The sequence below is a fragment of the Megalops cyprinoides genome, chromosome 17 (genome assembly GCF_013368585.1).
Source record: "Megalops cyprinoides isolate fMegCyp1 chromosome 17, fMegCyp1.pri, whole genome shotgun sequence".
Lineage (NCBI taxonomy): Eukaryota > Metazoa > Chordata > Actinopteri > Elopiformes > Megalopidae > Megalops > Megalops cyprinoides.
This window is the reverse complement of record NC_050599.1, coordinates 18,235,043-18,262,557: the sequence shown is the minus strand read 5'-3', so window position 1 is coordinate 18,262,557 and position 27,515 is coordinate 18,235,043. Positions and strand designations below refer to the sequence as shown.

Sequence of the window (27,515 nt, the reverse complement as noted above, 5' to 3'; positions counted from 1 at the left end):
GTTTATCTTAAAACAGATTAAATTTCTGCAGACATTCTGGGTGATATAAATCACACAGAAATCACACAAAGACATCTTACACAATCATACTTGTTTGCAGAGTGAAAGGCTAGACAACTGAAACAACTAAACAGGATGAAACAGATAATGAACTCCTGAAAGTGCAAGACATACTTTTCACTCGACTTGATGTCCTCGTAACATGTGATTGTACTTTAAAATACTACAGGTCTACAGCTCTTTGTGGAAGGTGAACTAGATTATGAATTATGATGAAACCCACTGGCATTTGTTTACAGCAAAATGACAAAAACATCAAAATACAATTTAACCAATACTGCTAGATCTAAATGTAAAAAACACAAATGAGAAGATATAAATATACTGCACAAAATTAATTTCATGAAAGAATGTTAAACTTATGAAAACTTCAATACTATATATTTCTATCAGACTGAACTTCTAATGCCATGCCCATTATATCCCAGAATGCAAAACTGAAATCAAAATCTTCAGTTTACACATGCCTGTCTATACAATTGTGATGTAGGCCATCAACATTCGCTTCTGAAGAATATCATCTCTTTCTCCTCTTCATCCTCTGGCTCCTTTTAACAATTTCTGAAAAACAAAATTACTTTAATAAAACCAGTCTGTCTCTCCCACCCTTTGGTTGCTTTCCACCAATGAGACAAGCAGTGTGCAGGCCTCCACAGTAACCACTGACATTTTGAATGCTGAACAGGAATTTGTAAACAGAACATAAGAAATTCTCACATTGCGTGTGCCACACTACATGCCATGGACGTAACTGAATGAACTGTGAACTGTAACAACAGGCTTGAACTCTTTTATAAATCCGGGCACAATTGCAGTGCTCATGGTGTTAGAGAGCTTCTACTTTCAATTATTTTAACATCTAATCTGACCCAAACAGATTTCAGAGAGTACACGATGTCCAAAAGTGCTTCAGAAATTGTCAGACCAATGACTCCATCTCAGTCCGGACATGTCATCTTAGAGCCATGTTTCCCAACCCTGCTCCTGGAGGCACACTGTCCTGCATATCTTCTATGTATCCTTCCTGCTTGACTAAATCAGGTGTGCTCAGCTAATCAAAAGTGCCACTGATGAGTTCAGTCAGGTAGGTAGAGCAGGGATAGATAGAAGATATGCAGGACGGTGTGCCTTCAGGAGCAGGGTTGGGAAACGCTGTCTTAGAGAATACGTTCAAGGAGGCTTTACAACGTGTATGTGTGACTCTGTTTAAAATTGCATATGTAGATTTAGGAAAACTGAGATACAGACGCATTCGACGAGCATCACATAAAAGTCAGAGCAATCTGCCAATTTGGCCTGGCGGTCGCGAAGCGCCCGTGGTGTGCAGAGTTGATGGAAACTATTATCATTGTTGTTATCATTAGAATATATGGCCATGTTTCTAGGCAGCGTCCAGTAGTATCTCACAGTTGAGTCTATGCGTCTGTGTGCTGAAACACACTCGGTGCGAGAGGTCCCACCCCCGATTCTGTCGAGAAATGTAACACACTCATTCTGTATTTCTTCCCGTGAATGTAGGGCATCAATTTTACACGCTTACCCAAACATGGTTGCTGACACACGTCTTAACAGATTTGATTTGATAAACAAAGTATATACCAGTACATTATGTTGTGAATCAACATATGCTTGCTCTAATTACTACATCGTAAACTGTACCAGAGGTTTTACACTAAGGGGGTGTATATTAGAGCTGACAGATTAAAACAGGTTGCCACAGTCGCGCAGTGTTTCAGATAATGTTAGATGTTTTCATAAGCGATTTCCACAGGGCTCACTGTAGTGCATACCTTAGACACAGCCTTAATGTGATGCGGTTTGATGGTGGCAGTCCTCTCCTCGAACGCTTTGGCCCTGGACTCCTCCGCTAATCGATGAAGGAAGAGCAGCACGTTCAATTGGACCTTTGAAGAAACGAGAACGATTCAGGCCGCCAGAATAACAAATTGTAAAAAGAACTAACTTATTAAGCTAATCAAAGTCCAGCGCACAGTAAGGTTGACGGCTGATGAAACATGTAGTTCAGGTAGTTAGCTACCTAGTTATTTTGTACATACAGACGTATGCAGCTGGAATGACGTTATTAACTTAGACCTTTGCGTTGACATTTGCCTGCTTGCTACCTAACAGTAAATTATAACGTTAGCTAACTTTTTTCCCATTTTCAGTGAGCTAGCTAGACTAACTAGCTTCTTTATGTTATTTCACAAATGACAGGCAGCTAGGTAACATCAAAAGAAGTCCGGAGTTATCTAACTTAAGTTGCCTGCAGCTATCCTTGCCTTTCAGATGAACGTTCGGTTTAATAATCGTCTCGGCAACACAGTATTAGCTATCTTAGCTGGTAAGATAATGTTAACTTAGCGCTAAGTTTACAAGGAAACTTGGCTAACATTGGCAAACAAGTTCAGGAACAAACGCTTCTTCCTAGATTAAAAGAAAACGAAAGCCTACAACCTTAACGAGTGTAACATGGTCTTTGAGTTAACCAAACGTTACTGGAGTCCACTGCAGCCAAAACAGGATAAAATAAACTCACCATCAAGTCTGTATTTGTACCGACTCGAACATGCGGTTTCTTCTTCGCGAGAGATTTCAGCTTATTCCGAGGGGCCTTTTTCAACATGTTTGGAATCTTTATATGACTATTTAAAAATCAAGTCAAGTCAGATCTTATTTACTGCCAAGTTATTCCCGTTTCTTGTTACAAAAAATTTGAATCATTCCGCCGTTTGCGTCACTACCGGCGCATTACGTGACGTCAGGAGAGGCGCATAACAATCAGTGAAATCAGTGGAATGATGTCTGTTAATTTACGGGTTGGCGGGGTACACATATATTTTATATTTTATTTTACTTTTGTCTCTGCATCGTTCTTTGTACTGGTCCCGGTGGGCCATTGTGCATACTGGTTCAGATGGGTTCAATTATGCAATCTTGACTGAACCATTAATACTTATCTGACGTTTAAATATGTAATGATGTATAAAAATGAGATAGGCCTATGGTTCTGCAAGAATGTAAAGTTAATTGTATTATAAAGGTAATTCTAACAATGTCATACAACTTTTGGGCTGCTGTCTCAGTTTAACGCCCTGTAATGATTGATCAGTTGAAAAACTAATTCTCTGTAACTGATTACATTTACAGTAATTCGTATTACTAATTTAACTGCTCAGATGAACATTATAAAGAATGCTGCCAAAGGCATTCGCTTGATAGTAGCGACCCCTAGTGGCAGAATGTCTGCCATAATTAGCACACAGTACAACCGATGATACCTTACCAGTTATGGCTAGGCTATACCAGTATGACTGTTAGGATGTCCCTCAACGTACTGTGCTTGGTCCCACTCTGTCTATTGTTTTCCCAGTTTTCGAAAATCTAATGTTTTCATTGTTCACTTCTTCACTTATATGCTGTTGATATTCTGTTTCATGTCAGCAAATGCATTTAAGCCTTGACCCTGAATTCTTCAATATCTTGTCTTTAGGACTCTATGATTAAAAAAAAAAACCAGATCCCAGGCTCATTGTCCTCAGAACACTTCCATCCAAAATGATTGACTTTGGTTTTACTGTTGAAGGATTGCTGGTTCTGGCTTCATCTGAGAACAGGAATCATTGTTGAGGATCATCCTTGCTCTTGCATGAAGCCCACCTGGTAGACTGAACACTATACATACAAATATCATACACACTGTGGCATTAACATGTAGTTTTTATTATACATTTTAATAAATACAGACACATTTTTCAGATAATATTTTTATATCATTCATCCAAGGTGACAGACCCAGTCATCGCCAAACCGCTTCAAAAAATCTGCGAGGTTTTGTCCTAGAAACATAAAAAAACATGCTCTGAAACCTTCAGCCTAACTTTAAAATGTATATAGTTAGAAAGTGAATTTATTTTGTAGAACTATGTGAGGGGAATAAAAAGAACAACATGTACATTTCAGTCTTTGAGTCAGAAAGCAGCTCTTGATGGCCCACCCATTAGCAAATAAAGCTATTCATATGACAACTAAATGGTAATTCGGCAGTCCTTATTGGGTCATTACAAGGCAAGAAAACATGTGAAAATGCCCAATTTGACTCCTATAAACAAGAGCACATGTTTGAGTTGTTTTTACACTGATCAAGGAGCTACAAGATGGCACACTCACGCATCTCTGTTATTTGTAACATTTTCTGTTTTTTGTAATGTTTTCATTAGCGTTACTAAGCATCAATATTTATTGTGTAGGCCACTGGCTTTGAAAAAATGCAAATGAAATGAATGCTTTAATTGGAAACACATATGTTTACAAGGTTCAGAGCTCAAAGGTCTTGGCCAGAAATGTTTATAATGTTTTTTTACAATATCTCAGCACCTCTGAAAATAAGTTTTTGAAAAGTGTATGTTTACAGTTGATTAGATTAATTACATTCTTACTGCTCTCAGATTATTGGTGCTGAGTTTCTGCTGAATAAAAGCATATGCAGCACTTTGGGATCAATGTTTTTTAGATAGGTGAAATATATAAAAATGCCAAGGCATGTCAAACTACCTCAAAAGTGGCTGACAGGCCTCAGACTCCAGAAGGCTAATAAAGGGTTACATTTTTCATGCTATGTAGTTCTGAATATTCTGGCCTTGTTCAGTCATGATTCACTGAGCTGGTTCTCCTCTCACCTGAAAGTGCTCTGTGAGTTCAGCTTCTTCAGCAAGTTGTCAGCCTGGTAGAGACAAAAAATAAAATAAATAAATGTATGACCAGGTCATTTTCACAGTAACAGAGATGACAGCAAAACCTGACTCTGAAGTGTGAGACAACCTCTCCATGTTCCAGTCTCCTGACTGAAATGAATTATTAGCTGACAGCCTGCCTGTGTGTGTGCGTGCATGCATATGATGCTGACCACACGTAGTGGAGCGAGTGAGTGTGCTTGTGTGGTGCAGTATGCGGCACTTTTTTGAGCTGAGCAATCTTAAGGGTGTCAATATGGACAGCAAAGTGCTAGGGTTGGGTTAAATCAGCCAATCACTGGGATCAGAGGATTAAAACTAGCATTAGTGCTGGGTGAAGAAATTGTTCCACACATCCTCTGAGTGATGGGTGCCATGGAGTCTTTAATGAGTCAGTGACAGACTACTGTGAGAAGGTCTCTGGCAGCCAGGTATAAGGCAGGTACTCACTGTGATGAACCAACATGACTGAGGTCCATACATGTGGAGTGAACTGGCATCCATCTGACTGGCAGGTGCCAGTGCGTGGAGGTGCAGGTGAGGCACAGAGGTGAAGGGAGGCACGTGGAAGCCCAGCCTGGGAAGACAGCAATCAAATAGACCTGAGTAATCTACCTGAGCACTGCCTTCGCATGCGAGTCATACAACAGAGCAACATGACTGAATCTTTGAGATTTATCTGAAGACACCTATATATAACCCTGTCTAAACCTCCAGGTAAACTTGCTCAACAGTCACACTGGAATAAATGGTGCTGCCTCGCTGGCTCAATTAAGTGCTTTCACCATAAGCAAAATCTGCAACTCTTACCATAAAGTTCAGCAGCACTCATGGGTATGGTGGATACCACCATCTTTATTGGTAAAAAAAAACAAATAAAAAAAACAATACACTTTATTTTACCCAACATAAGGTCCTTGAGTGCTGACCTTTATGGAGGCCGTTCACAAATGTTATAAAATGACCCAGCTATGACCCAAGTCATGAACAACTGCTAAATTAGCAAATAATGGTCATCAATAATTAACTATCAAGCTGATAATGTCCCCTACACTTGATTGCATACAATAACACTACCATTGTGGCACTCAACAGGATGAAAGCTCTAAGTTTCCCTATTGAAAATGGTAGTCGAAATGTAGTAAAACTTTATATGGATATGAGTTTGCTAGCAACAGTATGGTATAAGGCAGCCAAAAGAGTGAGAAAACAGTTTTGCACATTTTCTATGATCCTGAATAATCCTGGCAATTTCAGGATTCATCAGGAGCCATATTCAACAAATCATTTACTAGTAGCTGAGGAGGTAGGGGTTGTACCTGACGTCTTCAATGTCAGTGACATGTTTCTGCAGCACACTCTTCCCCATTTCCACCATGTTCTCCACTACCAAGACAGCAACCAGTCAATTCATACAAGGAAGCCAAGTAATAGTTATCAGAAAAAAGAAAACGCACACACAAATATAACACATGAAACTGTTTTAGCATACAAATGTAGGAATATGAGAAAGTTCATTTTTAGTACAAGTTTTTTTTTTTCTGGCACGAGTGCTTCATTCTCACTTTTCAGCTTAAACTAATCAAAGCTGTTGCAATAATACTGTCCACATACATGGGCAGAATCAATTAATGCTTGAATAACAACTTTTTTTTTTAACCTAAAGGCACATGTTCCTTCCGGAGTGTCATGCAATTCCCAATGTGTTTCTTGGGCACAATCAGGTAGTGATGTCGAGCTCCAGGTTTCACATCCCGGAAACAGGCTAACTCCCGGTCCTGTCAAAGCAAAAATAATAAAATTATTAAGAATGTTTTGAGTGTCTTCAGTTTCACGTATGTTCAATTCATTATCATTCATTTTCAAACACTTCGATCCTACACAGTTCAGTCCAAGCTAACTAGATAACCGCACTCAGACGGACTCTTAACACCTCTCTGGTTATATGTTGTCATACAGCGCAGAAGCAGATGAGTTAACATATGTTTCCGGTATCACCTGTCGTCTGATAGATATTACCTACTTACAGAGTACAATATTTCGGTGTCAGCTTCGTTGTTCGCAATCTTACAGAAAATGCATGTCTTGTCATATCCATCGCGTTGAGCTGACGGTGCGGACCCTGCGCCTTCGCTACTTGTCATCCCGGGTAGGCCCACACGCCGCTTTGAGCTGCTGGAAGTAAGCAGTCACACTCGTGAGCACTGATTTTGATGGCTATCGAGGAGAAGGGAAAAGCAAGCAATAGCCGATGATACAGAAGTCTCGATAGAGGAAGGGAAAGGTAGATCCTACTATTTTGTAAATGTACTGACATATTTATTCTCCTTTGGCAGTAGCATTGCATGGTATCCAGCAGCTTTAGCAATTTATGAAAGCATGCAAATCGCAGGATGATCATTTATAATATCATAGGCTACTCTGATATAGTTATCTGCAACCATCAAATGCAGATAACTATAGCTCTTGTTGCTTTAAATACTAAAACGCTGACGCAAAGTGTTCTTTTCGGAAACAGCGCTTAACTTGATTGCTGCCATTATGTTAGAGTCCTTCAGAACACGGGGTTTGTTTCACCAGTGACAGAGAAAACACACACGTGCGCGCACACACGCACACACACACACACACACACACACACACACACACACACACACACACACAGTGATTTCTATTGGATATCTCTTGAATCCCATTCTAAAATTTGAATTACAACATCAGCAGTCTTCCCTCCTAAGTGTTGTGTGAAAACCTACATTATTTTACTATAAATAACTAACAGCTAATTTTCCAGTCTGTTCATTTGCAACAAAACAAAGTGAATATTTCCAGAAAACAAAAAAGTAAATTGTTTATTGAATAATTTCATAAAGTGCTGTTAAGTAAATTCACATTGGACACTACAATACACCAGCTTTTCTTATAAGACTTTTTCAGGAAGTAAAAGTAGCAGACTTTTAAGTGTGTTAATAAATCCAGTTGCCAGTTTGTTACCCTTAGTGAGCATATGGGAAGTGTGAATACCATACTTTGAAAGGACAGAGAAAACAGGACAGCAAAACAGTGGTGTTTCAGTTACTTATATGTAGTTTATTTCACATTAAAACATTGCAAAAGCACAGTAAATACAATCTTGGCGATACCACAGATTACAAAGTTTTGGCTTCACACAGAACATAGAATGAAGCACTTTGCGAGTGCACTTCAAGTGTAGAGAACATACCACATATATCTACACATGGCTTTGATAATACTACATGGTGACAAGTTTCAAAGAAGCATATGCCATTTGTGAAGGCTGCGCAGATATGTAAAAGAGGTTGCATTTGTTATGAGCCCGAAGAAAACTGGTAACCATGCGGTATATATTTTGCTAAACACGTAGTACAGTTACTATTAAAATATGACAAAAATCTAAAAAAGGAAGGCGTAGTGTAAGGTTAAGGAGGCTTGGCAATGACTTGCCAATGTAGTGAAATGAAGTGTAATTAATTAAATACACATCCCTTTAGCTATCCAGCTGCTAGCAGTCTGTCCCTCTCTCAGATAGTCATGGCACGAGTTCCCTTTTCTCCTAGTGTGACAGCAGGGGTAACTATGCTCTATACACTGGGTCCCTTACAGCAGAAGAATTATCACATAATTCGAAAGCAGAGAAATTCTCTTCCAATGCTGCACAAGAAGCTTCATTCTCCATGCTTTTTTAGTTGTTTTGTTTCACTAAGCAAGTATTCCTCTCCATAGCAACATACAGCTAATATACGGATGGATATTTACTGAAGCAAACCAGGTTTCTTTAAACTCCACCCTTCTCATTACATACCCAGCACTCACTGCTCTCATCACGCTCATATCGCTTCCAATGACCCATTCACTTCTTACTGAAGCATCTTGCTCAAGACCAGTATTCAAACAGTCCATCCAGTAACCACCCAGTATTCAACCATACAACCACCGCCTGTTTCTGTGATTAGTAAGGAGTTAAGACAAAGTCCACTACCCATCTCTGAACAGTAAGCAGACTCAAAGATTCTACACTTACTAACAGCAAACAGAATCAGAATACACAAACTCTAGTAACTCTCTCTGTTCACGAATATCCACCAACCTCACCCAATCTTCAATCAAACACTAACCTAACAATACAAAACTATTAGTTCAGAGTGCTGTTATCTTGTTGCAGTAACTGGAATGTCAAAGATTGTCCCTGGTAAATAAACACATTTCACAATAAATTCCTCTATAATGAGTTTCAGATTGTTCAGACAGAATTTTATCAACTATGCCACCGATATTCTTCAATTCTATTCCTCAAGATAGAGAATTCCCATTAGAAGTACTGAGGGACAGGGGTGGTGGTGGATTGAGTAAAGGCGCCAAAGTGAAACTTAAAAACAGTAACAAATGGATTTTGATTTGCGTCATTGCACAACCCCTTTAAAAAAATGAAAACTAAAAAGCTGGCAAAAGACAAAAATAATGCTGCCTTAAGTTTGTCACCTTAAGATGCTCTAGCAAATCAGTTCCATCAACCGTAATCTAGACAACATCTTTACCTGAAAAAGAATAGGGAAACAAATCATGAGAACAGTGGCAACACAGAACACTAACAGACATACACACAAAAAATTGGTTAAAAAACAAAACAAAACAAATTGGTAAGATTGTGAATTGTATTCTTGTAAAACATTTCAGGTATATTTTAATTTAAATTGAACTTAAAAAGAATTCTGGCAAACTGCAATCACAATATATAAAAGAAAATACAAAAAATAAAAATATTTGGTCAACCCACACAATGATATCCTTTTTTGTCCTTTCTTAGAGTGCATTTGTTTGGATTCATAAAAAGACACAAAGAGTGCTACAAATAAAGGAAATGTGACTAACATTCAAGCCATTCCTTATTCCTGACATGAAATAAACAGCCCTTAACTAAGGGTGGTATAATTCTGTAAACAATTCCTCTTTACACTTTGAAGCAGTGTTTGGTTTTAACGTGTTAATTCTTGTCTCCTTTTCCTTGCTCTGCATGTAGTGGTTTGGAATTCGGGTCTGTTGACAGTCTGGAATGAGCTGCATGCTGGGATACGGGAGGGTGAGAGTAAGGCAGCCGACAGAGTGTGAGTGGCACCAGCCTGTCCTCCATGCGGCTCTCCCCATCCTTCGTTTGAAACTGGTTAAACAATGTATCGTGTGGACAGGACTGATGCCACTGTGTGAGTGAGATGGGTTTATTGGAAGGCCCAGACTTCCAGGTCCTGCACAGTGAAATCCTGCTCAGTGGATAGTGGCTGGTTGCGGAAGGTGGAGCAGGTGGAGCTGGAGCCATGATAGAGATCAGCGTCCAGCCACAGCCCGAAGTGACCCCTGAAAACACATGGCAGACAAATATTCAGGACCATGAACAATACACACACCCACCAGAAAAAGAAAAACATTCCAGCTGCAAATGCCCTGCAAGTCAATTCTGTGACTGTATATCTTGTAAAGCACTTGACGGTGACCATTATATATATCAGAGCTGGGTGACGGCACTCACCCCCCTCCTCCCAGCTGTAAAGAATCTGTGTTTCCCTTTATGAAGTAAGAGTTCTCCCCACTCCAACGATAAACCTACAGGAAATAAAATTCAGATTAACACTCGTTATTTAAATGCATTACATAATCACATAAAACACAAGTGGCGAATAAGTGAAAAGGAAAAGGACAGTGTACCTTAATCTCAGGGTTGAAGCTGAACAGGAACGTCTCTCCTGTGCCATAGCAATGCTCACTTATTTTGAATGGGTGTGTTGAGAATGCCCCAAAAACCTGAGGAGGAGAAAAACCCAGTTAAAATACTAGAGAGAAACCTAGTATTAGAAGAGGTAGAGGTAAGTAAGTGTGGGTTCAGGGATAGTACAGTGAGTTACAGGTGTGTATATGGCATGTGGTAGAAATCTGCATGTGTGGTAACGGTGTGTATATGTAATATGTGTGTTTGTGTGATATAGGTGTATGGGGTTGGCGTACCTGGTTGTCCATGTTCTTGATAACAAGCAGCACAGGGCAGTCCAGATCAGTCATGTTCCTGTAGAGCGTCTTCAGGCTTGTTCCGTGCACTGCTGTGCTGTAGACCAATTGCCATGGATATCCCTGTGTTCGTGCTGGCAGGTGATTGGCTAGCTGCAGGTACAGGAAGACAGTTTGGTAAAACCTGAAACTGCATTCACCTCTCCTGATACAGACTCACATGGATAACAACAGCCCAGGGGTCAAAACTGAGATACTGGTTTCCACCAGTTGCAACCTGTGGCCAGTTGGGACTCTTCACCCTGTATAAGCCTGACAGAAACTCAAAGCAGAGAGTAAAACGGTGTAGGTTTGGTTTTGGGGTAGTGAGCGGGGTTCACAGATCAGAACACACCTTCTCAATGTGGGTCTCCTCCAGCAGCACGCTCTGGTCAGTCAGCACCGGCAGCAGGTCCAGCGGCTCCTCATCCTCGAAGCTGCTTACGCTCTGACGCCGCTTTGCCTCATTGACCGTGATGATCTGAGCAAAGGCAACCCCAACTGCACCGTCAAAAACCAACTGAACCGAAAAACTCAACCATACAATCAAACCGAACGACACTATGAAAACCTAATTTAATGAACAAAATCAACAGTCCCAACATGTTTTAGTATGGTAGGGACCATTTAAGCTGCTGCAGACACAGATCACAGCAGGTCTAGGGCTACAAATGGACAGTGATGCAAGTCGGTTTTGGTAGATTTCAAGTAGAACCTACACTGAGTTAAAGCCTTCCTGTTTGATTTTAATATGAAACACTGTAATAATCATGTGTCAGAACTGGAAAATGAAAATGATGAGATTTTATCCCGCATGTATTCTGCAATGATGCAGTAAACCAGTCCAAACATGTCGGGTACAGCCGTGACTCACCTCCCAGCTTCTGGGGGTGGGGTCACTGAAGAAGTTGTCAATCATGTCCAGTTCGTCTTTCTCCACCACAACAAAACCTGGTTCTCTGGAGTCCTTCCCATAGACGTCCGGCGACCACTGGACGAAGAAGTTATAGAGGTGGTCCACCCTGGACAAACCATTAGAGATGGGTGGGCAGGCATTTCCACAGAACAACACACAAACAAAAATATACACACACACAGAGATACACACACAGGCACATGCACACACGCACACAGACCTGTAGATATGATTAAATATTTCAAATGTGCGCTCTAATATCAGACCAAAATATTTAGTGGAAATATTTTAACATGCATTTGAACAGGGTGCTACTTATTGTGTGTGTGTGTGTGTCTCTTTCAAAAGTGTATGCCACTTTATGAGATCTGTGGACTACATAATGGTAAAGTATTATTAAGAACACAGTCTGTGCAGGGAGATGGTGATAAAAGACTCAGAAGATGGACAGCATGGTGTAGGAAAAAGGTGTAATGACAGCGGCAGGATGGACTTTGAACTGAAATTACAACCAGCATCAGTAACAAGGTGATGTAAGGCAGCCATTTTTCCAGAATGCTCACCACACGTTAGCAGGTGCCAAGAGGCAGGGAGCTGAAAATGTCTGACTGGGAATTTGGCCATCACATAATAGAAAACTGTAAACCTGTAACCTTTTATTTATAAGGTTAGCTCTTTAGCCCCTATGCCACTCTGTCACCAGTGCTACAATTTACTTAGCAGAGCAAAATTTAACACTGCTATACCAGACACACACTGAAGGAAATGCAGCCATCAGGGATTGTGGTCGGTCATGAAAGATCCCGCAAAATTTGGTATATTAGAGCAGCAAAAGCCACCCATTTAGTCCAAGGTGAAACACTGCTGACCAAGCTGACAACACCCAGTCAGGAACATGAAAAAACTAACCAACCAAACAAAAACACTATTATATAACAAACATTCCCTTGAGGCGGGGTATGTAACCTTCGTTAGGAAGGAGTGATCTCTAGTCCTGCACGTGCAGCCTTCTTTGAATATCATCACTTGATATATAGACTCCCGTGAAAACCAGGCCATAACTCTGGCCCGTAATAACTGGATCATGGCTCTAAAGAGTCTTACCTTTCCTGAGGGACAGCAAACCAGTATTCTGGCTGTTTGCCTCTCCTGCCATACTGGTGGGCAGGGCTTGACGTTCGACCAATGGCAAAGGACTTCCTCATGGGCTTGCCCACCTTAAAGCACAGGAACATGGGTGGAGTCTTGCTCTTGTCCTCTTTAGATAGCAGCAAATCTGCAGAGGTATACAAAATGTCAGATCAAACTGGACCTCAGAGATGGAAAATGACCACACTTAAAAACTGAAAGAGAATATGTAATTACCAAAAACTGGATAATGACTTGATAGAAAATATCTCAGAACTCACACCAAATAATATGCATAATTCTTTCTGGCAAAATGACATAAGACATTTTTATGTCTCTGCTTATTTCACATGTATTTTTATTCTGAATGTATTTTTGAATTATAACCTTGCTCCCATTCGTTTTTTATATATTTTGAAGTAAGAAGCTACACACAAAATACCACAATTCATAAACAAGCTTGGACTTGAAAACACTAAAGAATGGTTCATTAAATTCTCATTTTATGTTAAACATTATAACTGGACTGATTAAGACAAATAATAAAAAAGACTGTACAATTATTTATTCTGATGTAGGTAAATGACTATAGGAGAACAATAAAAACATTCTGAATCACTGGCTTAACTATTAACCAAACTATTATTCTACTCAGCTAAATATTGTCTGGCTAACCTTAAAAAACTATTTTCCAGGCATTAAAGTTCTCTATGCAGTATGTTCCACTAGTACAGAGATATATCATTAAGATTAACAATATGTGGAATACAACTGAGGAATAGCAATTAATGTGCAATGTATCACCTTCAATGGGTGCCTGCATTCTCTTCATCAGCCAAGACTTCATCTCCTCCTCACTCTTCTGTCTTCGCTCCTCTTCCTCAGTCATCGGTGCTGGAGTGGCTCCCTCACCATTCATCACCTCCTCAGCTGGGCTTAAGCTCAGCTGACTACACTTCCCAGAAGCCCCGGCATTCTCACCTAAACTCAGCTTCCTATTGTGGTCCCCAGACACCGCCTTAGCAGCCACATTGACCGGCAAGTCAGTAACTCCATTATGCAACTTCTCTGTTCCTGCTGATCCCACATCAATGGGGTTGTCTGTAGTACAGGCAGGATGCTCACCCTCCCCATCAGATATACCAGAATTCCCTTCACTTGCTGTAAGAATGTCTCTGTGAACAGGATTGTGTGGTGACCCAGCATCCGTAGTGAGGTGGGTATCTATAGGTCCGTCCTCTTCCTTCTCCTTCTCCCCATCTGGTTTGTTTAAGACTCCACACGCACTGTCCGATGGGGAATTCATCCCAGGATCGATGGGTTTCTCAATGGACTCCTCCAGCACCTCCGAGGTGATCCCAGTTCTGCTGTGAGACTCGTCTGTGTTGCTGCTCAGCTCCACCTCGAGCTCGGTGAAACCCTCGTCCGGCGACGACTTCTCGGCGGCGTCCTGTTCGCCCGCGTCTGTGACGATGCTATCGATGTCATCAAGAATGATGGGCCCCTTGTCCTGTTTCAGGGCCTCGAATCGGCTGAAGGGGTTGAGGTCGCGCTCGGACGGCAGGTCCTCCCACGCCCCCGGCCTGTACAGGGGACAGAGATCCTGGGGTAGGTCGCTGCGGGGGAGAGCGGTGACCAGGAGGGGGGGATGGAGAAATTAAAATCCAAAATGCAAAAATAAAACAACATGGGAAAACACAAAAACTAAAACAGATACTAATGACAACAAGGAAAATAACATGGTTAATAATTTAAATTATAAATAATAATGATAAACAGATAAATAAACAACTGATAATAACGTATGATGACTTAAAGGTCCGCACACAGAAAGTGTTCCTCATGAGATAGGCCTGTTACAAACTGCACATGATGTGTAGGTCCACATCGCTGTGAATAGTAACAACAATTAAAGGAGGAGAGGGAGTGTGAGGGAGTGATAGAGAGAGAATATGGAGAAAGAGAGGCAAGATTAAAACTAAGGAGACGGAGAGGGTAGAGAAAGAGCAGGTAAAGGTAAATGGAGGAAGTGAAGAGAGGGGGAGAGATCAAGAGAGGGAGAGGGAGAGAGGGAGAGGGAGAGGGGGAGAGAGAGAGAGAGAGAGAGAGAGAGAGAGAGAGAGAGAGAGAGAGAGAGAGAGACGCCAGTGCCACGTCCTTACGATGGTAGGGCATCCTTCAGCTCCATGCGGGATATGTCGTCATACAGCGCGATGGACACCACCTCTTCCATGGGGCAGATCAGCCCGTACTCCTCACACCCGTGCTCGATCACCAGGGGGTCCGACTTGTGCGGGTCGAACATGATGTTGTTGGGCGTCACGATCATCACTCCTCCGACAACACCCTGCACACAACACAGTGCGATTACACCAGAGCAGAACCCGGTCACAACCGGTCTAACCTGATCAGAAGAAGCAGAAAGGAAAGAGCAGCTCTGTGTCCACATCATGGGAGATACTAGGGTTACTCCTTCTGCACACTCAATGTTTTTTGAGAAAAAACTGACATGCCCACAAGTAACGTTCAGATACTATTAGACTCTAAGGCTCTATGGCAATGGCTGAAAGGGTACTCTAAAGCCGGTTCATTAAAACAAGTCTCTCAGGCTCTCATACTGCTTTGTTAAAGTAACAGCCATTCAGGCCGAGGTGCAGCTGACCAGTGCAGGCTTTCTGTCCTTCTATCTCCCCATGGCCCATGGCACTATGCTGATGTCGTCACACGCACCTTGACTTTGATGTCAACACCTACCATGCCATCGGTGAAGTATCTGCAGCTCATCTTCAGGAATTTCACGGTCGGCGGCTCCTCGTCTTCCGACGGTGGAGACAGCATCCTGCGAATAGGCTTGGCCTCCCTGCATACTGAGTCAGCATCCTGCACACGCAGTCAGGCACAGTCAGCAAGCACCAACACAACACACTAAAAAAGGCCAAGTACAGGTCTGTGCATATTATCCTGTGTCACATGATGGGGCTGGGGACATTGTTCATTAAGTTTAAATACATATTGGTGGAAAAGCGAAGTTTACATAATCTTAGCTTAATTAAAACCAAAATGCAAACAGTAAACTACAGTAAAAATGTCAACTGGGCCTTTGATTGCTCTAAAGTTTAAAACTGCTAGTAAATGCAGATTGCTGTATTTTATTGATGTTCCTCCATCATGAAGTTAAATGATTTGTCTATATAATTCAACTGTATGTGATGTGCAAAGGAGACAGTTTAATGGTACATCAAGGTAGCACTGCACGTCCTGCTCACTAATACCATTTCTTCTTTTAAAATCAACATAGTACCAAATAATATTGCTATGGTTTCACATCCCAGTCCTTTGAAAACTATCACAGCTGCCAAGTTTCAAACCCTGTAAACAGCCTTAAAGGTAGCAGACCAGACCTAGTAGACCTAGGATACTTCCTCTTATTGTGTGGTATTTTCTATTCACATGTGAAACCAGTTTATGCATGAGAGTTTAATTCAATGGACATTTCAAACAAATAAACCTACTGTGGCATCACCATTTCCACTAATTCAATGTTAGTCCGTATGAATTGCCTTGAGATCACCCTTCTTTTGTTCTTGTGATATCAGTGCTTGTCAAATTCATATTTAAAAATGGGGAAGACAAAGTGAAATGTTACATGATTATAACATGAATTTTTACAAGAAAGTGAGGAAGTGGTCAAAAATGCCAGTAGTAGACATTTCCCCCTGCAGATACCAAATGGCATCAGCACATCAATGACTCCAATGATTTGGTGTTTTAAATGGGTGGAATATTTCTACCTTTATGGGCTCAGAGGATTTGTATATACTGAAAAGAGAGGAGGCTGAGTTCAAATGGACAGTAACTGGTTATGGGTGAGGATGAGAGGCTCACACTGGAGATTTACAGACACAAGCTCAGTGGTTATCCATGTCCATGGCTACACAAATCTCATAAAAATATTCTACCTGCAGCTTGTCCTCCTGTTCTGAAGATGAGATTTTGGGGGATGAGCTCTCCGGGCCTGTTCCCGCTTGGCCAACATCAGGAACAAACAGTATCTGTGGAGGCAGCCGGCAGCCTGTTAGCCCTCCAGAACATCGTATGCTAAATAAAATAAACTGTGTAAAGGCACTGGTAATCTCACCTGTCCTGTGACCACACTGCGGGAGAAGAGACGGTTGAGCTGCACAAGTTTATTCGGGGTGATGTTGAACTTCAGGGCGATACTGTTCAGGGTGTCCTGAGGTCCCACCTTCATGAAGTAAGGATGGAGAGAATGAGTGTACATGTGTGCATGTGTATATTGTGGAGGGTATAGCAGCACTTGCTGTGTGTTGTGATGTAAGTCTTGCTGGGGGTGATGAGGAATGGGCTTTGGATACTAGTATGTGTAATGTCAGTATTGGAGGGCTGCTGAGAACGGAGGATTGGGGTGTAGTGGTTGTAATGTGTGATGTAACCGGGTGATGGAGGGAAACTGAGGGTATGGGGATAAGGCACTCACCGTGTATTCCACAGTTCCTGGGGGCTTCCTCTTGTCTCTCTTCCCCTGGCCCTTAGAGCTCCCAACATCATCTGAGAGAGAGAGAGAGAGACAGAGAGAGAGAGAGAGAAGAGGGGGAGAGAGAGAGAGAGAGAGAGAGATGGTTAGTCAACAATTCTGAAAGTCTACTGAACTCTGATCCAGGAGCGCAGCCATAACTACAGGCTTTCTCACCATACACACACATGCCTCAGTAAACACTTGACACAAGTTTTAAATCATTCAATAGGGCTGAGCTTCTGAGAGTGAATTTTTAGCGCACAACAAAACATTGACATTTTTTTTCTTGAGATGTCAGATGTCAGTCTTTGTGTTCCTATCTAACAGCACAATGTGACAGAATGTCAAGAGCATGTCTATGACTGACAAAAACAAAGCATGTTTCCCACTGAAATGCACTGAAAATGCCTTGTTTTCACCTCAGAATTACTGCTAGTTCTAACTGCTGTTTTTGTTTGAATTTATGCTTACAGGTTAAAACGTTACATCTGCACCAGCAACCAATTAAGTAACTCTGTTCTGTGCTCCTGTCTGACCAAGGGATGCTTCTGATTCACAGAAGACAGCTGAAAAGTGTGAGCAAACTAGCAAGCGAGCAAGCAAGCGCTAGAATGTTATGTAGCTAGCTACTCAGCTGACTTTACAGGACGATAAGCAAATCCAACCCGCAAATCTCTACGTTACTGAATCAGATACGAGGCACACTGTTTAAATAAATGTTCAGCAGAGCTTGGTGAGTCACAAGGAACCCCAGCGTGAAGGAGATGATGCAGTGCAGATGTACGGCAGCACACTCATGGGTTAATCATGCTGTGGGTTGGCCATACGCTCTCAGCTTGCCCTCTGGACTACATCCTCTGGCAATGGGAATGGAGATGTGGCTCCTGTTATACACAGAGAAATCCCATAATCCATCAGTCACCTCTCGTTATTAGAGTTTACAGAGCTGACAAAGACTTGTGTTATCAGCATGCAATTTACCACCACTGTCTAAACTAGCAGCTGGCTTTATGTGAATGTCATTATACCATGAACCCATAAGGAAATTTGATGCACCCTGTATATAGTTCTGTCAATATCACACTGTTACGTAATATTATTGGGCCAGGTGCAGCATATGAATTATAAGGTAACACATGTGCATGCTGTCATGCGTTTCACTATTACGGTTATGTGTTTCATTTATGTCATGAAGTCGACAGGTTCTTTCTGTGTCAGCTAGGCGGTTTGGGCGTGCCCTCTGGTTCTGCTGACAGTCCCGAGTTTTCATGGCACAATAGCGTTTGCCCACATTACTGGCTGCTATCAACACAGAACAATGGAGGGATGCCAGGTGTCACACGCTGTACCGCCAGCTAAAGTAACCGAAATCCATATACTTAGGTAAATTATCACTGAAGTAAGAAATTAAATTGGCTTTTATTTGTCAATCAGTCGTGCGGTGAAACGAGCCACATTTGTTAAAACAGTACTCCACCTAATGGCAAGTATGTTTTATAAATGTTGAGACTACTAAAATCCCCCCCTCTGTTCAGATTCAACTCAATGCAATAAGTCCTTGATGAGGACTTTGTGTCCAGTGCCCTGTTTTTCAAGCCGTCGTCCCCTTCCACAGGAATTTAGAGGATGTTGACCATTCCCTTTTAAACGTGCTGAATCATCAGGATGTGAGGGCCATGAGGGTGGCAGGCCCTTTGCCTTCCTGAAGAGCAGGGTTAACAGGCTCCTGTTGAATACAGGCAGCAGCTTCTCGTCTGATTTCCTGTTTATTTCATTATCGTTACTTTTTTTAACCCCGGCCGCTGCAGTGATTCCTGGGGCGTACTGTAGCGTAGTGAGTGCACACCCCACGCATCCGTGAGCAGTGTAGCATAAACCATGCACAGTTGTTTGTGGCAGCAATGTGCAGTGTAAATCCCACACAAGCGTGTGCAGTGCACCCCCGCATAATGTAAATCCTAACCATGTGTTTGTAGCACAGCGTAGTACAGTACAAATACCAAACGCCAACAGTGCAAAGCCTTCACAGTGTTTATAGTCCTTCATAGTGTAAATCCTGTATAGGTCGTCGTCATCGTATGGTTTTCACACCTCCAATTCTAGATCCTCGATCCATCTCCTGAAAGGTTTGCCACATTCATTTACGGTGTTATATTTGTCCGTCACATTAGGTATACAGATCAAAGAAGCAAAACGGGGATGACTTTTACCTGTGTGCTGCTTCCTGTCTTGTTGGGGACTCTGACTCTTGGGGCAGCTCTCCTTCTGCTGGTCCTCACCGTGGGATTTGCCCTGCAGGTCCCCGGGCGTGGCTGCCGGGTTCTTGGACGCGTCCGAGCCTGTCGCTGCAGAGGGGGCTGTCTCCTCCCGCTCCTCCGTCGCATTTGCGACGTCTGCCAGTGATGGTGGCGATTGCTTCTGCCCTGCTGCCACAGATTGGGATTGGTCCTGTTTGATCTGTTTTCTTCTCTTCAGCCTGGGAGAGACAAGTTTAAACAAGTTGTTTTCAAAATGCTGTATTCTGATTACAACCTAATACTGTTTTACTTGTGAAAATAATTTAATTTTTAATTCATTCAACCTTACATTCTACAAACTTCTGTTAACACTGAAGTATTTCAATATTAAAAACAACAAAAGCCTCACCTTTCAGAACATCCTACTAATATGCCTGTACCACAAATATTAGCCACATATTTAAGCAGCAAGCCTTCATGACAGAATAATACCGTCATTACAATTGACATGCATTTGCATTTTATAGTTTTAAGAGAACAGTCCTTCCCCACAGTGCTTTTTTCTGGTACTCTTTGAAATTGCTTCTCTGACTAAACTGTCCAAATGAAACGCCGTTTGGTTTAAACACTTAAAAAGAAAGCAAACCTTCACTTGTTCAAGCCGCACAAATTGCACCCCTCCCCCTCCGATACAGAGAAGTCTGGCAGGCCCTTCATTACACACTGCAGCAAGATATTTTAGAGGAGTCAAAGTGATTCAGACGGGCTGAGCATGGTTCAATATGGCCCCTTCAGTAGTATGCCATCTGAGAAGATGGCAATGACTGGCTGGAGATGGAGGAACAGGATGGCATACGCGATTAACACAGCGAGAGCCTGGATCCACACTCACACTGCCAGCCTCCATCTGCTTCCCTCCTCAGCCTCCTCTCTGATAAATCATTTACAGGGTAGGGAATCCGCAATGCATTTGTCTTTCCTGTCCAGTTCTGCCTCTGTCAGAGTTCAGCAGGCGAGACCAAAGCTAACAAGCACAAGCACGCTGTCTGAACGTGGCCCTCGGGGCCAAAGTTCTTTAGAAGCACCTCCAGAGAAATTCCGGGCTCGTTCTGCCCTCTGTGCCTCCAAGCACCTCAAAAGGACGAACAATGCACCGCGTTACCGCTGCTCGCACATGCAGAGCCCGTTCCACTGTCGAGGGGGGCCTGCGTACATTTTAGGCCCGTTTCACCGTTGAGATGGCCTGCGTGCATGATAGGCCCCTTTCACTGTTGAGAGGGCCTGTATGTTATTGTCCTGGCACTGGCTGTCCTTTCCACAGAGGTGTCTGCCAAAGGGAACTGTAATGACTGACAATCCTGTGAGTTATCCGAACTCAAGTGACGCCTCCACCTCTTGTTCCCTCCGAGATCTACTAGGAACTCACTCACTCTCATTTCTGCCTCATTCAACACCCGTTAAATACATACTGAACATATTTGTGGTTATTTACCCTGTCTGTCTGCAGGTTGAGATTCAGAGAAAAGGAAGACCGAGAAGAAGAAAGAGAGAAAGAAGGAAGAGAGATATCTAAATATACAGAGAGAGGGACCGAGAGTGCCCTGCCCATCTGGCAGTTCCATCAGCGCTGTGGAACATCCGTCTGAGATTCCGTCTGCATGCCACTGTGCTCCCGTTTCAGCCCGGAACCTGCGAGCGCACGGAATGTGGACAATTTCTCCTCTCCTGGAGCTTGGGAGAAAGCACCACAGTACTCTGAGCTCTTAGGTAAACACACTGACCTATTCTCCAAGGATGGGTAACTGCTCCCTGAGAAGTCTGCTGTCTTGTTGTTGTTGTTGTTGGTGTGTGTGTGTGTGTGTGTGTGCATGTGTGTGTGCGTGTGTGTGTGCGTGAGTGCGTGCATAACACAATAAACCTAAATATATAACTAAATAATAATAACCAAGTAGCTAGGCATCCTTCATATGGATGAAGGTATCCGGTTTAACTTTTTAACTTTGTCATTGCAAAATCATAGTGTTAAGTGTAAACAAAGATGTTTGACTCTCAAACTACACCTTCTCCAAGCTTCTGTAGAGGAAGTGAAACTGTGCCGTCTCGCTGCATCAAGGCACACATGCAAAGTTTGCCCATTTACCTCCACAACGAGGTGGCTGAGGATGAGTCTTATTGAAATGAGACAATTTGCAATGACCTGGAAACACTGCAACACACAAAAACAAAACTGCCCTATCTACTGACACAGCAGCATTTAAACTGCATAAATAAACACTAACTCAGCGTCTACGCGGAATCATCAACACTGTCACAATATCTCCACTACGTAATCAATACTGACACAGCATCTCCACTCCACCATCAACACTGACACAGCATCTCCAGCGAATCAACACTGACACAGCACCTAGACGGCATCAACACACACACGACACAGACACTGTATCAACAGTAATTCAGCATCTACCCCACATCACCAACACTGCTACGGTATCTACGCTGCACGGAAAGTGACACAGCAGGCACACTGCATCATTAAGGCAGCCAGAGTGGGAGTGAGAGCCAGCACTGCAGTGCCACCGGGCTCTGAGAGCAGAACACCTACGCCGCAGTCCCTGGCACAACACACTACAGGCCACCCACAGAGCAGGCAAGGCACTATCTAACTCCCCACTGCCGGGTACTTAAGCAGGCAAGTCTGAGGAGCTGAACAATTTCCCCACGCGCAGCACGGAGATCGTCTTCACCACATCCCTTCCTACGTGACTGGGGCTAAAGCGCACGCTCCTCTCCTCGCTCCTGGTTAGCCGTCGGTGGTGAGGGGGAGCCGCCGCACTCACCAGTAGAGCGTGTGGCTCTCTGCGCACCTCTGGACCTTTTCACAGAGGCTGTAGAGGCTGGGTATTGCGAAGCTAAGGCTGCTGCCGTGGGTGGACATGCTGCTGTGGCTCTGGGCTGAGTGGCCGGGAGAGGAAAGAGGGGAGAGGGGAGGGAGACGGAGAGAGTGGGGGTAGGGGGGTGGGGGAGGGGGGGAGTACACGGGCCCAGCCACTCAGCTGATTGAGTCCCGTCCTCCGCACTTTTAAGCAGAGCCCAGTCAGAGCCAAATGAATCTCAGCATGACTCATGATTCTGCTGTTGTGGGAATCATCTGAGAGGGGCCTTACTCTAGGACTAATATCAACAAATGCAGAATGCAGAAACCAATTACCCAAAGTTGAATTAAAACAAACACAGCCTTTTCATGGCCAGCGGAAAAGCCTAGTATAAAGAGCGAACCTTGCACACGCTATTCAGTATTTGACATTTTACTCTTCCTGGCATTGTTCTTACATGCTAAGGCGACTGTCTGTCAGGATTATTTATGGCTTTAAGGGTTCCTACCAAAAAAGTTCAACTGTTCACCCTACAGCTTCAACTAAGCAACTATTTCAAAAGTCTACCTCCTTTTGCCTTCTGTAACTAATTAAGTAAGAAGTCTGGAAAACTGCAGGTAGGTAATGTGTTGACACTCACTGACTAGGTCAGTAACAATACCATTCAAGCAAACTACCTACCTTAGGCATTATCAGTTATAGAAGTGCCCACATACATTCAGCTAGTTAAATACCAATTGGCTGCTCTTTCCTTTCCATTTTCACTAATATCACATTGTACTTAAACTAGCTGTGTTACATTTCTCTAGATAATAAAGACACAGCAACATCTATCACTCTCTAAAGCTATCCAGACTATCAGTGTTGTCGCTGAGTCAATGTGCATTATACAGTGATACAGTCTCCAGAATCAAGCTATCCAAGTTAGCCAGCAGCTCTTATTTCTCATACAGTTTAAAGGCAGGAAAACAGACACTTTATGGCAAACCTTATCATTAATGTCACTTAGCTAGGTAGCGGGTTCTACAGACACAACTATCTAGTTAGAACAGCTAGACAACTAAACACCACTTACATGGAGTGGTGCTATTTACATGGATTGTTAAATCACTAGTTCATGTCCTCCTCCACAGTTACATAACCATGAGTCTGGTTAAAAGCCAACTGACAGTAATTTGCCATCTTTGCCTGAGTTAAATGTATTTGTTGACATAGCTATATACTGTCGCTGTGTACATAACCATTGACAAATTTTGTGCCGCCAGTTGTATCTTACTTACATGATGCTTCAAGCTACGTTTCCAGATAGTAACAATTAAGTACACAGTTGTAACCAATGCATTCCTTAATTGTACTAAATAATCAAAATGAGTGATAAACGCACATCTAGAACAGCTGTGAAAAACTGTAAGTTGAGGTTTAGGGGCTTGGGAAAGGGGGGGGGGGGGGGGGGGGGTTAGGGTCATAGGGGTTAGTGCCAGAGTGGAATAAGCAGAGGGAGTAATCTGAGACACAAATGGAGCCTCTGAGACTGCCTGGCCACACGGCGCATTATGAGGATCAGATCGCCAACCCCCCACCAACGCAAAGCACATCCGTTATTACAGCATGAGGCATGGCTCCAGACAAGGCTTTTGTTTACCAGGGAAATACCCTAGACGACTTTGACGTCCTATTGCCACGTGCATACCTGCATTGAGCCTGCTCAAGAGCGTAGGAAAGTTTCACGAAGCTTGCAACTGTGGAGTGAGTCACAGGAAAATACCTGGCTTTTTCTTCAAAAGCACAAGTGACCTAAAATAGCCAATCAGGTATTTGCTCCACGTTGTTGGCTACAACCACTCTGTGGATTTGTCTGAAAAAATGAAAGTGAAACATTTTAAGCCCTTGTGTTGTGTGTGGAGATAATGTTCTGTGTGTGTAAACAGCAGAACAGTGGACACAGCTCAGGAAAAATCTGCACCATCTGCATTGCACTGTAACTCCGCGTCACATCCAGAGCCATTTTAACTGAATGCTCACTGCAGGTGATCCAAGCAAATAATGGTACTTCACACAAAAGACAATACAATACATACAGAAAGATACCTCTAAAACACCACAGTACAACAGATATAGTGCCACCTGGCTCTTACCTGGCAAAGTAACCTGGCTTCCTCTCCTTCTCCATCAGACCCCACCAGATTCGGACAGCATTCACAGATCTGGTCTTTGGTCGAGACAATCAGCTTGAAGTCCTAAGCGTGTCAACGTTCAAAACCCTTGAGAAATTAATATGGAGAAAACAAACATCCATTTGATACCATCTTGAAATTCAATACTAAATCTTAAGCTTACTGCTGGTGTTTACGGCATGTAAGCAGGTTAGATTTTAAAAGTGACGGATACAGACATGGATCATAATCACATGATCACGTCAAAAAGACAGCTCAGCTGTTAAGGTGTAAATATTATGTATTCCTACCCTGTATGAATAAATAAAAGGCTTGAGGCAGAGCCATTACCCCTACTTATCACGTAACCCTTGCAGTTGAACCCTTTGTAGAGTAGAGTTATATTTCTACATACAGCCGATAAATGCAGTTTTAAACAAGACAAAAAAAAACAAAAAAAAAACACACAGGCTGTGGTAAAGCAGCAGAACTGTCAGTCTGTCTGTCAGTCAGTCATTTGGTCAGTGAGGGAGTGAGTGGTGACTGAGGTGCACGATCTCTGGGTTACAGGATGTGCAAAACAGCAAAGAGATATGGCAATGTTCTACAGTGACTCCCAAAGGTGAAGTGACGTCACTATCAGAGTAGGTCCTAGGGAGAAGCTCTCAGAATGATCTGGACATACACTGTTTGAATATACAGTTTTTCACTGCTTCCTAACCCTAACCCTAACCCTAACCCATGTTATTTTTTGTGTGAACACAGTTCTATATTCCTGTCATCAGAAGATAGATCATTAGGACATAGGACATTATGTATATTCCTTTGGATAAAACAAATTTGTTAGTTAATTACAGAGTAAATAGTTCAGGGGGTTAGGGATAGGATAAGGTTAAAGTTATGGATAAATGAAATCTAAAATCTGACCTCTACCAAGCAAACATAATTAGGAGGTGGCCCAAAAAATATCAAAGGGCAGATACCAAAATATCAAAGGGCAGATACCAAAACCATACACAACTGCAAACATATTTCCACCAACACACAAGGAATTTATAGCAAAACATGCACAGTCAAATAAGCATCGGTATTCAACTGCTCAATAAAACTCAGATGGTCCAGAAACCAGCACACATTGTGGGTCCCCTTAACCAAAGGGAAGAAACTCTCTGCTTACGCCACATCACTTACGCCATAACATTTAAGGTTATATCCATATCAAGACTAATGCTTAAAAATAAAGTATCAAAAATGACAAATGTAACATGGAAACGTTATTGCCATGACAAGCGGGAGCAACATTAATTGTGAAATCTGCCACCATTCCAAGAAAGCACAGAACAAGATTCAAAACAACATCAACAGCTATAAGTGTACAAAACGCCGGCATATGGACCGTTTACTGAACAGTCAGAACGCATTATGCAATTATACGAAATGCTTTTTAAAACTGACACTGATCAAACAGCTTCATGCACTTGGTTAATCATTTTAGAAACGCACTTAGCCAGCTAGCTAAACAGCACGCACTTAAACAATGCCTGCTTACAACCAGGGACTACATTTTCATAACGGACGGTTGCATGAGCAATGTAGCCTACGATGGACATTTAACGTTCGGGAATTATATTTGCTAACTGAATGCCACACACTGTTTACAATTTTGTAGACACAGTTAATTATCGTGATCTCCTGCTCTTAAGAGTTGCTGGTGTGCTTTCTGTCCACAACTAGCGTTAGCTATGCAGGGCAATCTTGGCCATCAATAATTCTAACCTCAGCTGGCATTCGCAAGCCATACGAAAACATTGTGTACTGATGCTTCATGGTATTAGGCTATCTATCCAGACCTGCCCATCCTACAGAGATTTTGTTTACAAATAACGCTGCTTGATTCACACTGCCTAATTTCACAAGTCAGTTGTCAAAAATGCTAAATACCGCTGCGATTACTTAACACTTTCGCAGAATAACCTGGATCTATGAAACAAAAATACGTAGCTAGGTATAGCAGCTATTGAATTCGTACACGCAGAAAACGCATGAAATGCACATTCAATGAACATGATACTCAGATAAATTGATAGCTTGATTGCTAACAAATTAATTATACACAAGACTGCGAGCAGACGAAGCTAAATAGATGGCAAGCGAACTGCAAAGCTTGTGGTGACAAAACACCCACCCAGCTAGGTGAATCTAGATACAGACACATCTTTGTTACGCATAACAAAGTATCAGGCTGGCTACAATTACAAGACGACTGTTACCTTTAAAGCATCCAACCGGACTGATATTTCGGTATCCATAACTGAACGGCCTTGTTCAGCACATATGCAACTAGCTAGTGTAACTAGCTTGCACTGATAAGACTAATGGCTATCTTAGGAACTAGGTAGCTACGTGAGGCATGTTGATAATCCCCCTATCAGAAACGTGCATGCTCAATACCGTGGTGGTTATAGGCTCTGGTCCTCTGTGGATTTCTATTTTCAATTCACATAATATATGTAGCTATTTAGGTCCCATGGAGATAGGAGGATTGTACAATTCCAACGACGCAATTCCGCACACCAGGGAAAATTAAACGTAGTTCGCTCGTACAAGGTCCACACTTACATTGCCGCAGTCAGCTACTGGTTACTGGAAAAAAGTAGCATAGTTCGCTTGCACAATCCATCCAGGTTCTCCTCCTGTAAAAGGAATCACGTGGCATAGAGTCAAAAATGCATTTATATGAAAACTGTGTCCAAATACTCGTACATCCTGCTTTAATCCGTTTTTTCTCTCGTACAAATTTCAGTCGCAACTGTGCTTGCTC

General features: G+C 42.4%; 3 protein-coding genes across 5 annotated transcripts; all 3 read right to left on the bottom strand.

Moving 5' to 3' along the window:
• Window positions 1-481: 481 nt before the first annotated feature.
• On the bottom strand, window positions 482-2,727 carry cenpw (centromere protein W). The gene is made up of 3 exons (XM_036549175.1): window positions 2,600-2,727; window positions 1,851-1,964; window positions 482-621 (listed from the first exon to the last, which is right to left on the bottom strand). Exons 1-3 carry the CDS (start codon window positions 2,684-2,686, stop codon window positions 595-597), a joined length of 228 nt encoding a protein of 75 aa, XP_036405068.1. The 5' UTR covers window positions 2,687-2,727; the 3' UTR covers window positions 482-594.
• A 1,132-nt stretch (window positions 2,728-3,859) lies between these two features.
• Window positions 3,860-6,954, bottom strand: LOC118792449 (histidine triad nucleotide-binding protein 3-like). Its single transcript, XM_036550302.1, has 6 exons — window positions 6,821-6,954; window positions 6,454-6,571; window positions 6,113-6,179; window positions 5,244-5,370; window positions 4,740-4,783; window positions 3,860-3,899 (listed from the first exon to the last, which is right to left on the bottom strand). The coding sequence occupies exons 1-6, from the start codon at window positions 6,935-6,937 to the stop codon at window positions 3,860-3,862; spliced, it is 513 nt and encodes a 170-aa protein (XP_036406195.1). The 5' UTR covers window positions 6,938-6,954.
• A 2,637-nt stretch (window positions 6,955-9,591) lies between these two features.
• LOC118792503 (nuclear receptor coactivator 7) lies at window positions 9,592-27,514 on the bottom strand. Of its 3 annotated transcripts, none has more exons than XM_036550368.1 (16): window positions 27,314-27,514; window positions 24,677-24,802; window positions 19,639-19,904; window positions 17,390-17,460; window positions 17,030-17,137; window positions 16,851-16,943; window positions 15,646-15,771; window positions 15,054-15,238; window positions 13,696-14,507; window positions 12,868-13,039; window positions 11,722-11,869; window positions 11,203-11,328; window positions 10,809-10,961; window positions 10,512-10,607; window positions 10,336-10,409; window positions 9,592-10,163 (listed from the first exon to the last, which is right to left on the bottom strand). In XM_036550368.1, exons 2-16 carry the CDS (start codon window positions 24,709-24,711, stop codon window positions 10,028-10,030), a joined length of 2,601 nt encoding a protein of 866 aa, XP_036406261.1. In that variant the 5' UTR covers window positions 24,712-24,802; window positions 27,314-27,514; the 3' UTR covers window positions 9,592-10,027. The 3 variants fall into 3 exon arrangements, with proteins under 3 accessions (XP_036406261.1, XP_036406263.1, XP_036406262.1); XM_036550370.1 differs by having other exon boundaries at window positions 13,696-14,474; XM_036550369.1 differs by lacking the exon at window positions 27,314-27,514 and adding an exon at window positions 26,965-27,015.
• Window position 27,515: the final 1 nt, after the last annotated feature.